At 43.0% G+C, this 18,357-nt stretch overlaps 1 protein-coding gene across 1 annotated transcript in view; it reads right to left on the bottom strand.

The window, feature by feature from the left end:
• Positions 1 to 2,437: 2,437 nt before the first annotated feature.
• Positions 2,438 to 18,357, bottom strand: part of LOC121575446 (ATP-binding cassette sub-family C member 3) — a 77,834-nt gene continuing 61,914 nt past the window's right edge. The window contains exons 19-31 of the mRNA XM_041888601.2: positions 18,023 to 18,203; positions 16,981 to 17,086; positions 15,844 to 16,000; positions 15,508 to 15,715; positions 14,817 to 15,127; positions 8,000 to 8,199; positions 7,129 to 7,255; positions 6,168 to 6,269; positions 5,572 to 5,718; positions 4,703 to 4,861; positions 4,419 to 4,585; positions 3,967 to 4,161; positions 2,438 to 2,934 (exon numbers count right to left, since the gene is read on the bottom strand). Of these exons, the coding sequence (XP_041744535.1) occupies positions 2,823 to 2,934; positions 3,967 to 4,161; positions 4,419 to 4,585; positions 4,703 to 4,861; positions 5,572 to 5,718; positions 6,168 to 6,269; positions 7,129 to 7,255; positions 8,000 to 8,199; positions 14,817 to 15,127; positions 15,508 to 15,715; positions 15,844 to 16,000; positions 16,981 to 17,086; positions 18,023 to 18,203 (2,172 nt within the window). The 3' untranslated portion in view covers positions 2,438 to 2,822. The remainder of the gene's footprint in view (positions 2,935 to 3,966; positions 4,162 to 4,418; positions 4,586 to 4,702; positions 4,862 to 5,571; positions 5,719 to 6,167; positions 6,270 to 7,128; positions 7,256 to 7,999; positions 8,200 to 14,816; positions 15,128 to 15,507; positions 15,716 to 15,843; positions 16,001 to 16,980; positions 17,087 to 18,022; positions 18,204 to 18,357) is intronic.

Here is an 18,357-nt window from a genome sequence, read left to right as displayed (position 1 = left end):
TGGATTGAGACGCATCCAAAGCAAATAAACTGATATTTCTAGCTTGAACTGATGGATTTTGATGGGGATTTTTTGTATCATGTTACTTAGATTGATGCACCCGGTACGAGGCTAGCTACGACATGGCAGAGGATGTAAAGCCATAACACAATAACAGATTATGGTCAGTAATATAAAAAGCTGCACTGAAGTCTAACAAAACATATCCCACCATCTTCTTTATTATCAATTTCTTTCAACCAATCATCAGTCATTTGTGTCAGTGCAGTACATGTTGAGTGCCCTTCTCTATAAACATGCTGAAAGGCTTGTTGTTAATCTGTTCAAAGAGAAGTAGCATTGTATCTGGTCAAACACAATTTTTTCCAAAAGTTTGCTAAGAGCCGGCAGCAAGCTGATTGGTCGGCTGTTAGAACCAGAAGGGCAGTTCACCATTCTCGGGTAGAGGAATGACTAGCTTCCCTTCAGGTCTGAGGACAAACACTTTTCTCCAGGCTCAGATTAAAGATATGACAAACAGGAGTGGCAATATAGTCCACTACCATCCTCAGTAGCTTTCCATCAAAGTTGTCAACACCAGGTGGTTTCTCATTACTGTAGACAACACCTCAGTAGCTTTCCATCAAAGTTGTCAATACCAGGTGGTTTCTCATTACTGACGGACAACAATAGTTTTCCACACTGACTTTATAAAATTCAAAATGACAATGCTTTTCTTCCATTATTAGTTTTTTTTTATGCATGTATATGATGGCTCACCGTTTGCTGTTGGATTTCATGCCTGAGTTTGCCCACTTTACCAATTAAATAGTCATTCAAGTAATTGGCAACATCAAAAGGTTTTGTGCTGAATGAGCCATCTGAGTAAATGAAAGATGGAGTTCAATTAGTCTTTCGGCCCATAATTTCATTTAATACTCCAATGCTTTTTTTCATCATACATTTTAGTTTCATAACACAGTTTCTTATTTTCTCAATGTACAGTACCAGCCGGTCAGATGTGCAGCAAGACTTATTAGCCACTCCTTTTGCTTCATCCCTCTCAACCATACAGCTTTTCAATTCCTCATCAATCCACGGAACCGTAACAGTTTTAACAGTCAGTTTCTTAATAGGAGACAATTTCATAAATGCATCAAGTGCATACAGACCAACACGTATTTTTGACATCTTCAATATAAGAATCATTACAAAACCTTTTGTATGATCTCTTATACAATATGTTATTTTATCGTGTTACTTTTATTTTATTGTTTACTTTAGTAAATATTTTCTTAACTCTATTTTCTTAAAACTGCGTTGTTGGTTAAGGGCTTGTAAGTAAGCATTTCATGGTAAGGTCTACACCTGTTGTATTCGGTGCATGTGACAAATAACATTTGATTTAATTTATACACTATTCCAGGCTCAGCTTTTGGAACCTTGGCTTTTCTGGATGTAGCCACTAAATTGTGATCACTACATCCGATGGATGTGGATGCTGCTTTAGAGCAGAGTTCTGCAGCAGTAGTAAACATGTGATCAATACATGTGGATAATGTTGTTCCTGAACTATTGGTAAACACTCTGGCAGGTCGATCAATAACCTGAAGCAGATTACAGGCACTGGTTACAGTGAGCAGCTTTCTTTTTAGCGGACAGCTTGATGAAAACCAGTCAATATTCAGATCCCCCAGAATGTAGACCTCTCTGTTTACATCACATTCATTATCAAGTATTTCACACACATTATCTAGATACTGACGGTTAGCACTTGGTGGCCTAAAGCAACACCCTAAAAAGAATAATCCTCTCCAAGCTTTCCAGGAATATGGCTCTGACTATATACAGCAACACCTCCCCCGTAGGCATTCCTGTCTCTTCTGTAGATGTTATATCCCTGTATCGACACTGCTGTATCATCAAAGGAATAATCTAAGTGAGTCTCAGAGATGGCCAATACATGAATGTTATCTGATGTTAGCAAATGATTGATAAACCTTATTTATAGGGCTACATATATTAAATGTGGGCTATTTTTAGCCCTTTCCTGCTTAACGTATCAGAGACATAATATATTTTTAAAAATGTATACAAAAAAAAACAAGGAAATAACATTATTCAGCAGTCAATCAGGCACTTGTAAGTGTCAGTTGGTGTGTGTTTGTGTGTGTGTGATGCAGGGCTGAAGCTACGAACCTGCAGACGTGGCTATAAGATTCCAGTGTTAATTGTTTTTCCAGGCCATATGTTGCATGTATGTATACTCTGTGTTGACAGTCCATATGTATCAAACCATAAATCTAGTTAATTCCTATGTTTTCAGCTAAATGTTCTACATTGGTTTTCTCTTACATTGCTAACAATGTTGCTGTTGTAGCGTAGGTTATGCCAGAGTAGTTAACATGTGTTATGATCATATATAAAAATGTAATGTATCACAGAAACATGTACAAGGCAGTCTTCATTTTTTTTATTTATTTTTTTATAAAGATCAGCGCTCATATTTTGGTAATACAGAATTCAAGTTTTTACATATGTGGTTCACAAAGGAATCAAACATTGAACTGAGTCAACTTCCCCATCAGACAACTTTTAATAATAAAATGTATAGCTTAAATAATAAAAACGATACAGTACAAAAATAGCTGGATTCATCCTGAAACTGGAAATTACAGTTTTTCTATCTTTATCAATTTTTTTTGAAAAAGTAACATTTAACTTAAAAAGTGTTTTATCCTGGTTTTGCAGTGGACTGCAGCGTATAAAAGGATACATTCACTGGCACCCTGTTTTCTGCCAGAAGGCACTATAGGTTTTATACAGATGGGCATGTGGAGAGCCTATTGCGCCAGTCCTGCATCTTTAGCCATACCGTAGAAGATTCCTCTCTGGGATAAGAGTTTTGTAGGAGTGTCAAATTCAGCAACCTGTCCCTTGTCCAACACCAGCACTCTGCAAAGAAGTGAAGATGGATTAGTAGAATCTTTCAGAACTTTGTTAGGGTTCTGGAGAGAATATATGACCTAACAAACATACAATAACAGCATCTTTGATCAAAAGATGCATGCATGTATGTATGTACGTACACTGAACGAAAATATAAACGCAACATTTGAAGTGTTGATCCCATGTTTCATGAGCTGAAATAAAAAATCCCAGAAAAGTTCCATACGTACAAAAAGCTTATTTCTCTCAAATTTTGTGCACACATTTGTTTACATCCCTGTTAGTGAGCATTTCTCCTTTGCCAAGATAATCCATCCACCTGACGAATGTGGCATATCAAGAAGCTGATTGAACAGCATGATCATTACACAGGTGCACCTTGTGCTGGGGACAATAAAAGGCCACTTGAAAATGTGCAGTTTTGTTGCACAACACAATCACTGTTTCATGTCACGATTCTAATTTGCATGAATTATGTTACGGGTCTCTTGTCCATCCACCCTAGACGTTTAAAGCCACGGGGTTCGTAACAGCCACAGATGTCTCAAGTTTTGAGGGAGTGTGCAATTGGCATGCTGACTGCAGGAATGTCCACCAGAGCTGTTGCCAGAGACTGTAATGTTCAGTTCTCTACCATAAGCTGCCTCCAACATCGTTTTAGAGAATTTGGCAGTACGTCCAACTGGCCTCACAACCGCGGGGGGGAGGACTATTTCTGTCTGTAATAAAGCCCTTTTGTGGGGAAAAACTCATTCTGATTGGCTGGGCCTGGCTGCCAAGTGGGTGGGCCTGGCTTCCAAGTGGGTGGGCCTATGCCCTCCCAGCTCCACCCATGGCTTCACCTCTATCCAGTCATGTGAAATCCATAGATTAGGGCCTAATTAATTTATTTCAATTGACTGATTTCCTTATATTAACTGTAACTCAGTAAAATCTTTGACATTGTTGCATGTTGCGTTTATATTTTTGTTCAGTACACGTGCGTGTCTTTGTCTGTCCGTCTGTTTGTGCATGCGTGTGCAATGTATTGCGCATTACCTAGTATAGTCCATGATGGTGTTGAGTCTGTGAGCAATGGTGAAGACGGTGCAGTCCTCAAACTGCGTCCTGATGGTTGACTGGATGAGGTCATCTGTCTCTAGGTCGATGGCTGCTGTAGCTTCATCCAGGATCAGGATCCTCGTCTTCCTCAGTAGAGCCCTGGCTAAACACACCAGCTGCCTCTGGCCCACACTGAACACACACACAAATTAAATTACATTATTTTCCAGTAGAGTAAAATGTGAAAGGTACAAAAGGTTCAAAGAAAGATTCAGAAAACATCCTTAAGAGAATATCCTAATTAAGACATATTTGTTTTCCGAAAATGTTCTTAGTTTTGTTTTAATTCCCACCTGAATATACAGGTAAAGGCCTTCTACAGGTGCAAACGCGTGAACGCAAATGTGTCTCAAAACATGCAGTTTGTTAATTGACAGGGATTATGTTACCTGAGGTTCTCTCCTCCCTCTGAACACTCCAGATCCAGTTTAGCCGGCTGGTTGCTGACAAACTTGTTGAGGTGGGACAGTTCCAGTGCGTTCCATACCTCCGCGTCACTGTACTTCTCAAAGGGGTCCAGGTTCATCCTCAGATTGCCAGAGAACAGCACTGGTTCCTGGGGATGTAGAGAGGGTAGTGGGGGTGAGGATGGTGTAGGGTGATGTGTGTGTGTGTGTGTGTGTGTGTGTGTGTGTGTGTGTGTGTGTGAGAGAGAGAGAGTGTGTGTGTGTACCTGTGGTATGATGGTTAGTTTTGACCTCAGGTCATGCAGCCCTATCTCTGATATCTTGACCCCGTCGATGGTGATCTCTCCCCCTGCCGCCTCCAGCAGCCGAAACAGGCACAGTGTCATAGAGGACTTACCAGCCCCCGTACGACCCACGATACCTATCTGTAACACACAGGCCAACACAATGAAACACTCCAGAAAACGGCACGCTCTGTGAGCATTGTAGTTTACCAGTCTCAATTCAAAACGCTTGTTCCAGATAGCGGCATGCTCGATTCACACATCAGCACCCGCTCAGATAAAGTAAACAGCATTTTATCTGTGTGTGAAATGTGATGGCAGGAGTACAGAGTCCTTTCATGGGGGGTAGTGTGTTAAACAATCATTTAACATGTCCTGATTGGCGTATGAAAGCAATGTTTTTCACCCCAAAATGAACATTTGCCAGGTGTTTTCACGGTGTCAAGTTTCTCCGTTTATTTGCGACTGTATTTGAGGCCTTATTGCAGCGTCTGCACTACCTGTCAAAAGTTTGGACACACCTACTCACTCAAGAGTTTTTCTTTATTTTGTACAATTTTTTACATTGTAGAATAATAGTGAAGACATCAAAACTATAACATAACACATATGGAATCATGTAGTAACCAACAAAGTGTTAAACAAATCAAAATATATTTTATATTTGCGATTCTTCAAATAGCCACCCTTTGCCTTGACGACAGCTTTGCACACTCTTGGTTTTCACGGTGTCAAGTTTCTCCGTTCATTTGCGACTGTATTCGAGGCCTTTATTGCAGCGTCTATACGCATCATGTTTAATGTGCATGTTTTCCTCACTGGTCTACACAGTGTAAGCCTGTTGTTCTCACCTTCTCCCCTCCTCTGACGCTGAGGGTGAGGTTCTTGAGGACCAGGTCTAGTCCCTCTCTGTACCTCACGCTGTAGTCACGGAACTCTACCTTCCCCTGGGATGGCCAATCAGGCGAAGGCTTCTTGTCTTCCACCTCCCACGGGGCCTTGCAACATTCACAAACACAATTATGGCACAACCATACGCTTTATATGCACTTGCAATTTCTGCCCACATGAGTGTTGAGAAGAGACATATTTCAGAAAACGCAGTATCCTAGAAACACTAGAAACTCAATCACATGATCAGTAATAGGGAGTCCCTGTACGTACGTCATATCCTAGTTAAAGATCTCCTTCTACTTTTATTTGTCTTTTATGGTTGTGATCGTGAGTATGACTTGGCAGCCAAACAGCCAAAAATAAAAAACACACTTATGAAAAATATAACTATTTCCAGAAATCAGGTGGTCAGTAAGTAACAAACAGCGGGCAACTACACAACATTTCCACCTGTCACTTTGCCTTGTACTTCTGAGCGATTAGACCTGGTTCATTGGTTGATTTCCACCTGTAATGTCCTACCCTAGTAAAGCATTGTGTGCGTGTTCTGTACCTCGGTCTTGGTCTCAGAGTACTCCTTGACTCTCTCCACGGCTACGATGTTGCTCTCCAGATCTGACGTCATCCTCACCATCCAGTTCAGAGACATGGTCACCTGTTACCAGGACAACACAGTACTGTAGCATGAGTGATGCTCATGGGAGAAAACACAAGCAGCGTCATTAAGCTATCGTACATCATCATACCTGATCTCTTTAAAACACTGGATTCTATCTCAACCTAGTGTAGCAGATGAGGATCTGTGAAGGTCACTCAGCCGGTCTCCACTTGCACTGCCAGATAGCTAGCTTTTCAAGGGCACGACTGGGTAAGACGCTTCAGGAAGGCGGTCATGTGCGTTTTGCGAGGCAAGTGGTCCTTGGTTCGAGCCTCGATATGAGCCAAAATCAGGAGGAAGCTGTACTCACTAAGCAAGCAGCGTGACATCCTTTACACTAGCACAACATAATCACAGTGGCAGGCAATGGGCACCATTTAATGGAAATCTGTATCAGACAGTTAGACGGACAGTATATCTATGAACGTTCTACTGTACCAGTGGAGCGTAGGACACAGAGAGTCCCACCAGTCCAGATCTACATTGATAAGGGATATGTTCTACTGTACCAGTGGAGCGTAGGACACAGAGTCCCACCAGTCCAGATCTACATTGATAAGGGATATGTTCTACTGTACCAGTGGAGCGTAGGACACAGAGAGTCCCACCAGTCCAGATCTACATTGATAAGGGATATGTTCTACTGTACCAGTGGAGCGTAGGACACAGAGTCCCACCAGTCCAGATCTACATTGATAAGGGATATGTTCTACTGTACCAGTGGAGCGTAGGACACAGAGTCCCACCAGTCCAGATCTACATTGATAAGGGATATGTTCTACTGTACCAGTGGAGCGTAGGACACAGAGTCCCACCAGTCCAGATCTACATTGATAAGGGATATGTTATACTTTACCAGTAGAGCGTAGGACACAGAGAGTCCCACCAGTCCAGGGTTGAGCTTGTCCTTCCCGATCACAGCAAACAGAGCAGCAAACAGCACGATACAGTTCCCTATGAACTCTATACGCACCCCTAACCACCTACATACACACACACACACACACACACACACAATGAACACAATGAACACAACAAACAGTGTGTCTCTGCACAGTTGTTGCACTGTACCTGCTTATGTAACATTATAATATGCAAATATAGGCTCTATTCTGTATTAGGGCCACTTATTGTGAAGTGGGACACCACTTTGTTATGTACTTTGTGATGGAACATGTTTGTCTGTTGAGCCTTCAACATGAGCGCCAGTCAGTGGCTATGTTACAATTCTCAAAATCCAATGGACAAATGTTGTCCACTGAATGAATCCGTCATTTTGTAAAGAGAATCCTTCGGGGGCCCTTGGGTCGTTCCCATTTTGTAAAGAGAATCCTACGGGCCCTTGGGTCGTTCCCATTTTGTAAAGAGAATCCTACGGGCCCTTGGGTCGTTCCCATTTTGTAAAGAGAATCCTAAGGGCCCTTGGGTAGTTCCCAATTTGTAAAGAGAATCCTAGGGGCCCTTGGGTCGTTCCCATTTTGTAAAGAGAATCCTAAGGGCCCTTGGGATCTATAACATTTTGTAAAGAGAATCCTAGGGGCCCTTGGGATCTATAACATTTTGTAAAGAGAATCCTACGGGCCCTTGGGTCGTTACCCAGCAACTTCAGATCAGCAGGAGCCAAATAAAAAGGAACAAGGAACGGAAGCACATTAAGACAATTGGAACAGAGCCACTGTCCTCCAGAGTCCATAGTGAAAGTACAGTAGGAGAGAGACACCACCTACCTGTTGGCTACTATACCAGGGTAGTAACTCTTTTGGTTCTCATCCACCTTCATATCACTCATTAGTACAAAGTCATCGCATCTGCCGTAGGCTCTGATAACACTAGAGCCAGTGACGGTCTCAGAGAAATGGGAGTATATGGGAGACCTGCTGACCGACTCCAGACGCTTTAACTGCCGAGACGTGGCCACATAAAATCTCTACAGCCGTGGGGAAAAGAGACAAACAGCGTTACGCAGTATCTAAACACTGGGGTACAAGCTCTAATAGTAAGCAACTAGCAAGCACACACTGCAGTAACACACTATAGGAAGGTCAGGGGCCACAAAAACACCTGCAGAGTTCATTTGATAGACTTATAGAGTCATAGATTAATTTGATAGTGATTGATATCATTTATATGAATATTTAACTACCGTTTACATGATTTTATCATAATGCCAAGTCTTGAACTCTGCAGATGCTTTTTCCCACCAGGCCCAAAAAGCATTCTAAGAAATAAGTATTATTTCATTTGATTATCAAATCAACTTCTAAAGCATTCAGGACTAAACACATTTGATTAAAAAACTAAAAATCAACACTTCAATTTCCATTAGTGCTTAAAATGCCATCATCATGTTGTCGGCTTTAAAACACTGTAAAACATAATTAAAAGGTAAAAACTAATTCAGGTAGAACAATTAAAAGAAGGGACAGAAATAAACCGCCAGTGCCAGTGAGTAATAGCTTTGAAAGACAGGGAGACAGTAAATAACATATCAGATGTAAAGTACGCCATGACAAAAGCAAAAAGGACAGGAATCATATGCCGATGTTACCCATGGCAACATAGTTTACAGTGTTGGAAGTTCCAGTTAGTTAGTTTGTAGGCATTTCCAGAGGCACGTGAACACACAGAACCCTGCTTATATTTCACCAGTAAGAACTGCAGTTTCGAATGTATCACCGGCAGAAATATATCTGTTTTCCTACCTCAGGAAACTGCTAGCTACTGTCCCATTTGCTAAAGCAAATGATGACCAAGCATAAGACCCAGTAGCCCTCAGCGAAAACATCCAAACCCAGATACAAACTAAACCATTTTTCAGGTCAGGATAATGTCATCTCTTTAGATATTTTCTGAGGTGATTTCTTGTGTGCTGCAGCTGCGTGGAGCCAGGACACACATCTCAAACTGATCACAATCAGATCAAGACCAGTCATGTCAATTGATACTCAACATGTTCTATCATTAACCAGCAATCTGAAGCAGCCTTGTGGCTCCTATCAAATGTCATCATTATGTGGGTCAAAACTCCTGACACATAAAAAACCCCATACAAAAACTTGATAAAGCCAGGGAACCTTAACAAGCCAAACCATCTTAGAACATTAGTAGCAGACCAAACTGTTATTCACAACAAATAGATTCTAAATGGATATTGGATGATTTGAAGTTGAGTCACAAATAATAATGCCTAATCCTAAACACTATCACACATCCCACAGTATTAACTATCACACATCCTACAGTATGAACTATCACACATCCTACAGTATGAACTATCACACATCCTACAGTATGAACTATCACACATCCTACAGTATTAACTATCACACATCCTACAGTATGAACTATCACACATCCTACAGTTTAAACTATCACACATCCTACCATATTAACTATCACACATCCTACAGTATTAACTATCACACATCCTACAGTATAAACTATCACACATCCTACAGTATAAACTATCACACATCCTACAGTATGAACTATCACACATCCTACAGTATAAACTATCACACATCCTACAGTATGAACTATCACACATCCCACAGTATTAACTATCACACATCCTACAGTATGAACTATCACACATCCTACAGTATGAACTATCACACATCCTACAGTATGAACTATCACACATCCTACAGTTTAAACTATCACACATCCTACCATATTAACTATCACACATCCTACCATATTAACTATCACACATCCTACAGTATAAACTATCACACATCCTACCATATTAACTATCACACATCCTACCATATTAACTATCACACATCCTACACACTATTAACTATCACACATCCTACCATATTACCTATCACACATCCTACAGTATAAACTATCACACATCCTACAGTATGAACTATCACACATCCTACAGTATTAACTATCACACATCCTACAGTATTAACTATCACACATCCTACAGTATTAACTATCACACATCCTACAATATAAACTATCACACATCCTACAGTATTAACTATCACACATCCTACAGTATTAACTATCACACATCCTACACAGTATTAACTATCACACATCCTACAGTATGAACTATCACACATCCTACCATATTAACTATCACACATCCTACCATATTAACAATCACACATCCTACAATATTAACTATCACACATCCTACCATATTACCTATCACACATCCTACCATATTAACAATCACACATCCTACCATATTAACAATCACACATCCTACAATATTAACTATCACACATCCTACCATATTACCTATCACACATCCTACCATATTAACAATCACACATCCTACAATATTAACTATCACACATCCTACCATATTAACTATCACACATCCTACCATATTAACAATCACACATCCTACAATATTAACTATCACACATCCTACCATATTACCTATCACACATCCTACCATATTAACAATCACACATCCTACAATATTAACTATCACACATCCTACCATATTAACAATCACACATCCTACAATATTAACAATCACACATCCTACCATATTAACTATCACACATTAAACAGTATTAACTATCACACATCCTACAGTATGAACTATCACACATCCTACCATATTAACTATCACACATCCTACACAGTATTAACTATCACACATCCTACCATATTAACTATCACACATCCTACACAGTATTAACTATCACACATCCTACCATATTAACTATCACACATCCTACCATATTAACTATCACACATCCTACACAGTATTAACAATCACACATCCTACAGTATTAACTATAGCTACAGAACAGCTGCTCTCCATCTACACCCCCAGTAGTTTACTGCACTGATTCAGTGCATAGAATGATCATAGCGAAGCCAAGTCAATGGAATATCAAAAATAGTGTTTCTAAAGACATTTGCTGCGGTTCCAGATCCATCTACCTTGGGGCAGTGTTAAGTAAAAGATCAGCCGTTCCACACAAACCAAACCACTAGAGAGTGGAGCCTCAGCCTGAGCCTCAGCCTGACCCTCAGCCTGACCCTCAGCCTCAGCCTGCACCTCAGCCTGACCCTCAGCCTCAGCCTGCAGACTGACCCTCCACTCACTAGTCTTCCTACTGCATCTACCCAGCAACCAAACCACACTACCACGACAACACTAAGACAACTACACAATGAGGAGGATTGTTAAAATCACAGAAAACTGCACATGCTGTATTAATGAGTTATGAATGAGCTATGAGTTATTCATGAGTTATTAATGAGTTGTGTCCAGTTAACCTGGACCCACCAATAGAACACCATTAACAACACTATGACTAGTCGGACTAGAGGGTTGAGGACAGAGCATACGATCAGAACATTCACTGTGTACCAGAAAGTGCGCATCCATATATCAATACTGTCTGGGGGGGGGTGCGAGTCTATGGTGTCAATACTGTCTGGGGGGGTGCGAGTCTATGGTGTCAATACTGTCTGGGGGGGTGCGAGTCTATGGTGTCAATACTGTCTGGGGGAGTGCGAGTCTATGGTGTCAATACTGTCTGGGGGGGGTGCGAGTCTATGGTGTCAATACTGTCTGGGGGGGTGCGAGTCTATGGTGTCAATACTGTCTGGGTGGGGGTGCGAGTCTATGGTGTCAATACTGTCTGGGGGGGGGTGCGAGTCTATGGTGTCAATACTGTCTGGGGGGGGGTGCGAGTCTATGGTGTCAATACTGTCTGGGGGTGTGAGTCTATGGTGTCAATACTGTCTGGGGGGTGTGAGTCTATGGTGTCAATACTGTCTGGGGGGGGTGCGAGTCTATGGTGTCAATACTGTCTGGGGGTGCGAGTCTATGGTGTCAATACTGTCTGGGGGGAAGTGCGAGTCTATGGTGTCAATACTGTCTGGGGGGGTGCGAGTCTATGGTGTCAATACTGTCTGGGGGGTGCGAGTCTATGGTGTCAATACTGTCTGGGGGTGCGAGTCTATGGTGTCAATACTGTCTGGGGGGTGTGAGTCTATGGTGTCAATACTGTCTGGGGAAGTGCGAGTCTATGGTGTCAATACTGTCTGGGGGGGTGTGAGTCTATGGTGTCAATACTGTCTGGGGGGGTGTGAGTCTATGGTGTCAATACTGTCTGGGGGGGGTGTGAGTCTATGGTGTCAATACTGTCTGGGGGGGCGTGAGTCTATGGTGTCAATACTGTCTGGGGGGTGCGAGTCTATGGTGTCAATACTGTCTGGGGGAGTGCGAGTCTATGGTGTCAATACTGTCTGGGGGTGCGAGTCTATGGTGTCAATACTGTCTGGGGGTGCGAGTCTATGGTGTCAATACTGTCTGGGGGGTGTGCGAGTCTATGGTGTCAATACTGTCTGGGGGGGTGCGAGTCTATGGTGTCAATACTGTCTGGGGGTGTGCGAGTCTATGGTGTCAATACTGTCTGGGGGTGTGCGAGTCTATGGTGTCAATACTGTCTGGGGGGTGTGCGAGTCTATGGTGTCAATACTGTCTGGGGTGTGTGCGAGTCTATGGTGTCAATACTGTCTGGGGGTGCGAGTCTATGGTGTCAATACTGTCTGGGGGGTGCGAGTCTATGGTGTCAATACTGTCTGGGGGTGCGAGTCTATGGTGTCAATACTGTCTGGGGGGTGCGAGTCTATGGTGTCAATACTGTCTGGGGGGGGTGCGAGTCTATGGTGTCAATACTGTCTGGGGGGGGTGTGAGTCTATGGTGTCAATACTGTCTGGGGGGGGTGTGAGTCTATGGTGTCAATACTGTCTGGGGGGGGTGTGAGTCTATGGTGTCAATACTGTCTGGGGGGTGTGAGTCTATGGTGTCAATACTGTCTGGGGGGTGCGAGTCTATGGTGTCAATACTGTCTGGGGGGGGTGCGAGTCTATGGTGTCAATACTGTCTGGGGGGTGCGAGTCTATGGTGTCAATACTGTCTGGGGTGTGTGCGAGTCTATGGTGTCAATACTGTCTGGGGGGGGTGCGAGTCTATGGTGTCAATACTGTCTGGGGGGTGTGAGTCTATGGTGTCAATACTGTCTGGGGGGGGTGCGAGTCTATGGTGTCAATACTGTCTGGGGGTGTGAGTCTATGGTGTCAACATCTTTGCTGAAGCGGTTTAGGATGCGCCACGTGTGGGGGGGTGCTCTCTCGAAGAAGCCCTGGGGTCGCTCTCAGCACCCCCTGGAGCATGTAGAAGTGCACGAGCTTGGTTGCCCGCAGCTTGCTGGAAGCCTTGGTCAACAGACAGTTGGCCAGCAACAGTACACCTGGCAGAGGGGGAGGGGCACAATTTCCTGGGTCAAAGGGTAAAGGCACTGTATGGAAACCCTGAAGCTAATCAATCCCCTGTATAGTTAGACAGGAAACTCTGAAGCTAATCAATCCCCTGTAAAGTTAGACAGGAAACTCTGAAGCTAATCAATACCCTGTAGAGTTAGACAGGAAACCCTGAAGCTAATCAATACCCTGTAGAGTTAGACAGGAAACCCTGAAGCTAATCAATCCCCTGTAGAGTTAGACAGGAAACCCTGAAGCTAATCAATCCCCTGTAGAGTTCGACAGGAAACCCTGAAGCTAATCAATCCCCTGTAGAGTTAGACAGGAAACCCTGAAGCTAATCAATCCCCTGTAGAGTTAGACAGGAAACCCTGAAGCTAATCAATCCCCTGTAGAGTTAGACAGGAAACTCTGAAGCTAATCAATCCCCTGTAGAGTTAGACAGGAAACAAAATAACCTCTAACTCCCTACTGTGTGGAGGGTAGCGTCAGACTGACTACTAGTTGTCTTTCCATTCGTTAACCACCAGATGGCAGCAGCACACCAGAGTTGTCATGTTTCCTGTATGAACAGATCTAAGGCTGCGCTTATACAGGCCAAATCTGATCTTTTGTCCACTCTTTGGTCTTTTGACCAATCACATCAGATCTTTTTCAGAGCTGATCTGATTGGTCAAAAGACCAATTAGTGAAAAAAAGTTCAGAATTGGTCTGCCTGTCTAAAAGCAGCCTAAAACCCTTGCCTTTAGCTCAGTGTATTGGGGCAACTTCATCCTACGCCACTCTATAGTATAAATCACCGTTCTCCAGTGTGTCCCTGAGAAGGATGTCGGGTGGTAAAGAACCCACAGCAGTGTTCTGAGCTCTCTGCTTGACCACCTCAGAGTCAACAAACACAACTCGGATGAACAGAAGCCTCCTTCACTACTGTATCGGCTGTGGGTGAATCAACATGGCCCACTCTTGTGTGTGTGTGTGTGTGTGTGTGTGTGTGTGGGTAAAGATGGAGAGGGAGAGAGAGGAAGTGAATGCATGGTTAGGGAAGAGGAGAGGAGACAGGGAGGAGGAGAGCAAAGTCAATGGATAACAGGAACAAAAAAAGCTGAAGAGAAACAAAAGGTCAAAGGTCACAGAAACTGCTCCACCAATCAGGGCGCTGCATGCTGCATTCAGGAACGTAAGCAACACACTGGCAAAAATGTAAATGAAAATAATTAATTTGACACAATAAACTCCTATCCTTAAGAGTAGAGCAAGCAACTGTTAGCTCCTCAGAACAGAACCAATACCTGGACAAAGACGTATATGAAAGCCAGCGGGGCTATGACCACAGCGAAGATGGGGGTGCTCGCCACTATGACTATCATGGTGGAGAGAGAGGAGAAGAACGTCCCGAGGAACATGAGAACGGTGGAGGGCAGCGCCTCGTCGATGACGTAGATGTCCTTGGAGAATCGGTTGATGATCCTACCTATAGGGGTGGTGTCAAAGAAAGACTGGGGGGTGTGAAACTTGTTGTCCAGGAGGGCATAGTGAAGCTTCCTGGCTGCTCCGATGTTCCCCATGGCCAGGGTGAAGGAGGAGACCATGACCAGGATGCCTGAGAGGGATGGAGGGAGGGAAGGAGCAGGGAGATGAGGGTTGAGGAGGCAGTGGGTTCTGTATGTGTCCTCTCTCCTGAATGCTGAGACACCTTTCAATTCAATGTGTTACTGGAAAAGGGCCAGAGGGGTAGAGGCCAAGGTCCTCACACAAAACCAACCACTCATAGTTAGCGTCATACAGTAAAAAAGTTAAACATACACAACAAAACCTACAATAACAAAACCTCTCTTTGGGACAGATGACCATGAATAAATTGAATCATGTTCTAATAGCTATACACATTGAACTGTAAAGATACTTTCTTCACCATTGACGTAATCTTAAGGTTAGGATAGGTATCCTTATCCAAAGGTAATGAACAGCAGGTCTTCTCACCTTGTGCTATGCCCAGAGCAGCATATACCCCCACCCTCATGCTGACATTCTCCTGGGTCATGTTCTGAGCCGCGTCATTGGTCCATTCGCTCAGCCAGACGTTGGCTCCGATGGCGGCAGCACTCTGGCAGCCGTACAGGAAACAGATGAAGAGGGTCAGCAGAGGCCCTACTGCCTTGGCATACTCCCAGAACACCTTGACCTTCACCTGAGGAGAGGGAGGAGGAGAGAGGGTCATAAAAGGTCAGAGGTCAGAGGTTGTACTGTCTTGGAAAACACCTGGAACAACTTCACCTGGGTATAGGAGAGGGTAGAAGTCTCCATAGCTCTACTCACCCTGCCCGTCTCAGTGGTCTCTGCCTGGATGAGTTTCTCCACCTTGGGTAGTTTCTTCTCTGGGTCAGGCTCAGCATGCTTCCTCTCGCTGCACAGACGTCTCCGGACAGACCTGCTCCTTGGGTTCTCCAGGTCCCCTGAGATGACGCTGATCTGCCTGCAGGGAGGGAGGAAGTGATTGATCGGTCAATCAATCAATCGTTGTGTATATCGTAATTTCTCGCAAAATGCTTGACAGCAACTAAAGTCTAGAACCACATAGAGTCTAGAACCACATAGAATACAGCAGTTATCTATCACAGAGGGGGGGGTTAAACATTTCGAAGTCCCTTCAGGATTTTCCGATTCTGTGGTCGCCAAATGTTTTGCAAAATCAACAATTCCCTGCATATTATGCGAGGGCTTGCAAATTTGACAAATCTCCGCACTATTACCAGATAAAACAGTCAAATCATCGCAATATTACCAGATAAAACAGTCAAATCATCGCAATATTACCAGATAAAACAGTCAAATCATCGCAATATTACCAGATAAAACAGTCAAATCATCGCAATATTACCAGATAAAACAGTCAAATCATCGCAATATTACCAGATAAAACAGTCAAATCATCGCAATATTACCAGATAAAACAGTCAAATCATCGCAATATTACCAGATAAAACAGTCAAATCATCGCAATATTACCAGATAAAACAGTCAAATCATCGCAATATTACCAGATAAAACAGTCAAATCATCGCAATATTACCAGATAAAACAGTCAAATCGTCGCAATATTACCGCATATAACTGCCCGATCACCACACTACAAAAACATGGCTCGCAATTTTGACCAAATCGGAATATCTATTGCATAAAATGGTTCAATCAAGCAACACGTCAATAAACATTTCCCCTCTTCAGTGCATTTTTGTGACACATTTGACAAAATCAACGCAAATTGCCACGGAAAATGTCAGAATTGCTGCAACAAAATCAAGCATTTTGGCCTGCAACTATCACACAAAAAAAACACGCCGGAATCCTGGAGGGACTGCCTTATGAATTGTTACAGAGGCTTATGAGTACCTTATGAATTGTTACAGAGGCTTATGAGTACCTTATGAATTGTTACAGAGGCTTATACTGTACCTTATGAACTTCCTCTTTGCCTCATTGACCACTGGTTCACTGTCCACCATGTCTGTATGGTTGCTAAGGGCGTCGTCAGGGAAGTCTTCATCATCAATCAAAGCCACTGTGGGTTTTGAGTAATAGTGTTACCATGGTAATTATGGAGCAGGTGTAGACACCCCTATAGGTGTAGGGCAGAGGCGGCCAACTCTCCTCCTAGAGAGCTACTGGGTACGCAGGGTTTTGTTCCAACCCTACTCTAACAAACCTGAATAATCTAAAATCAGCTGCTGACTACGACCTTTGATTAACAGAATTAGATGTATTAGAGCAGGGCTAGAGCAAAACCCAGTAGCTTCAACACCTAATTGCCTACCAGGACAAATGTTGACAGGCACTGGTGTAGGGTGAACAGTGGAACCCCAAGGGCAGAAACATAAATAGTATCGGTTCTTTCTGCTTTAGATAGCTCTCCAAGGGCGGAAACATCAACAGTATCGGTTTTCTGTTTTAGATAGCTCTCCAAGCCGGAAACATCAATGGTATCTGTTCTTCTGCTTTAGATAGCTCTCCAAGCCGGAAACATCAATGGTATCTGTTCTTCTGCTTTAGATAGCTCTCCAAGCCGGAAACATCAATGGTATCTGTTCTTCTGCTTTAGATAGCTCTCCAAGCCGGAAACATCAATGGTATCGGTTCTCTGTTTTAGATAGCTCTCCAAGGGCGGCAACACCAACAGTATCTGTTCTTCTGCTTCTTCTACTCTGTTTATTATCTATGCATAGTCACTTTAACTCTACCCACATGTACATATTACCTCAATTACCTTGACTAATCGGTATATAGCCTCCCTACTGTTATTTTATTTTACTGCAGCTCTTTAATTTCTATTTGCTATTTTTATTTTTTACTTATCTATTTTTTTACTTAACTCTTTTTTCATTTTCTTAAAACTGCATTGTTGGTTAAGGGCTTGTAAGTAAGCATTTCACTGTAATGTCTACACCTGTTGTATTCGGCGCATGTGGCAAATACAATTTTGATTTGATTTGAGTTGTACCTGTTGCCTCCTCCTCTACGATGTCCTCCAGGGAATAGTTTCTGAGGAACTCAGCGAAGGCTCCGTTCTGTTGGAGCAGCTCCTGGTACGAACCCATCTCCGACACCCTGCCCTCCACCATCACCACTATGTTGTCCACCTGCGGCAGAAAGCTGATGCCGTGTGTCACCAAGATACGTGTCTGGGGGGAAACGAAAAGAGGATCTGTCATTAAGGCTGGGAATTGCCAGGGACCTCACGATACGATCTTATCAGTATACTTAGGTGCCGATACGATATGTATTGCCATTCAATACTGCGATTCTATTGCAAATAGATGTTCCAAACATATTGCT

The sequence above is a fragment of the Coregonus clupeaformis genome, chromosome 1, assembly GCF_020615455.1.
Source record: "Coregonus clupeaformis isolate EN_2021a chromosome 1, ASM2061545v1, whole genome shotgun sequence".
Classification (NCBI taxonomy): domain Eukaryota; kingdom Metazoa; phylum Chordata; class Actinopteri; order Salmoniformes; family Salmonidae; genus Coregonus; species Coregonus clupeaformis.
Note: the sequence above shows the minus strand (reverse complement) of the source record. Positions and strands in the feature narration are given on the sequence as shown.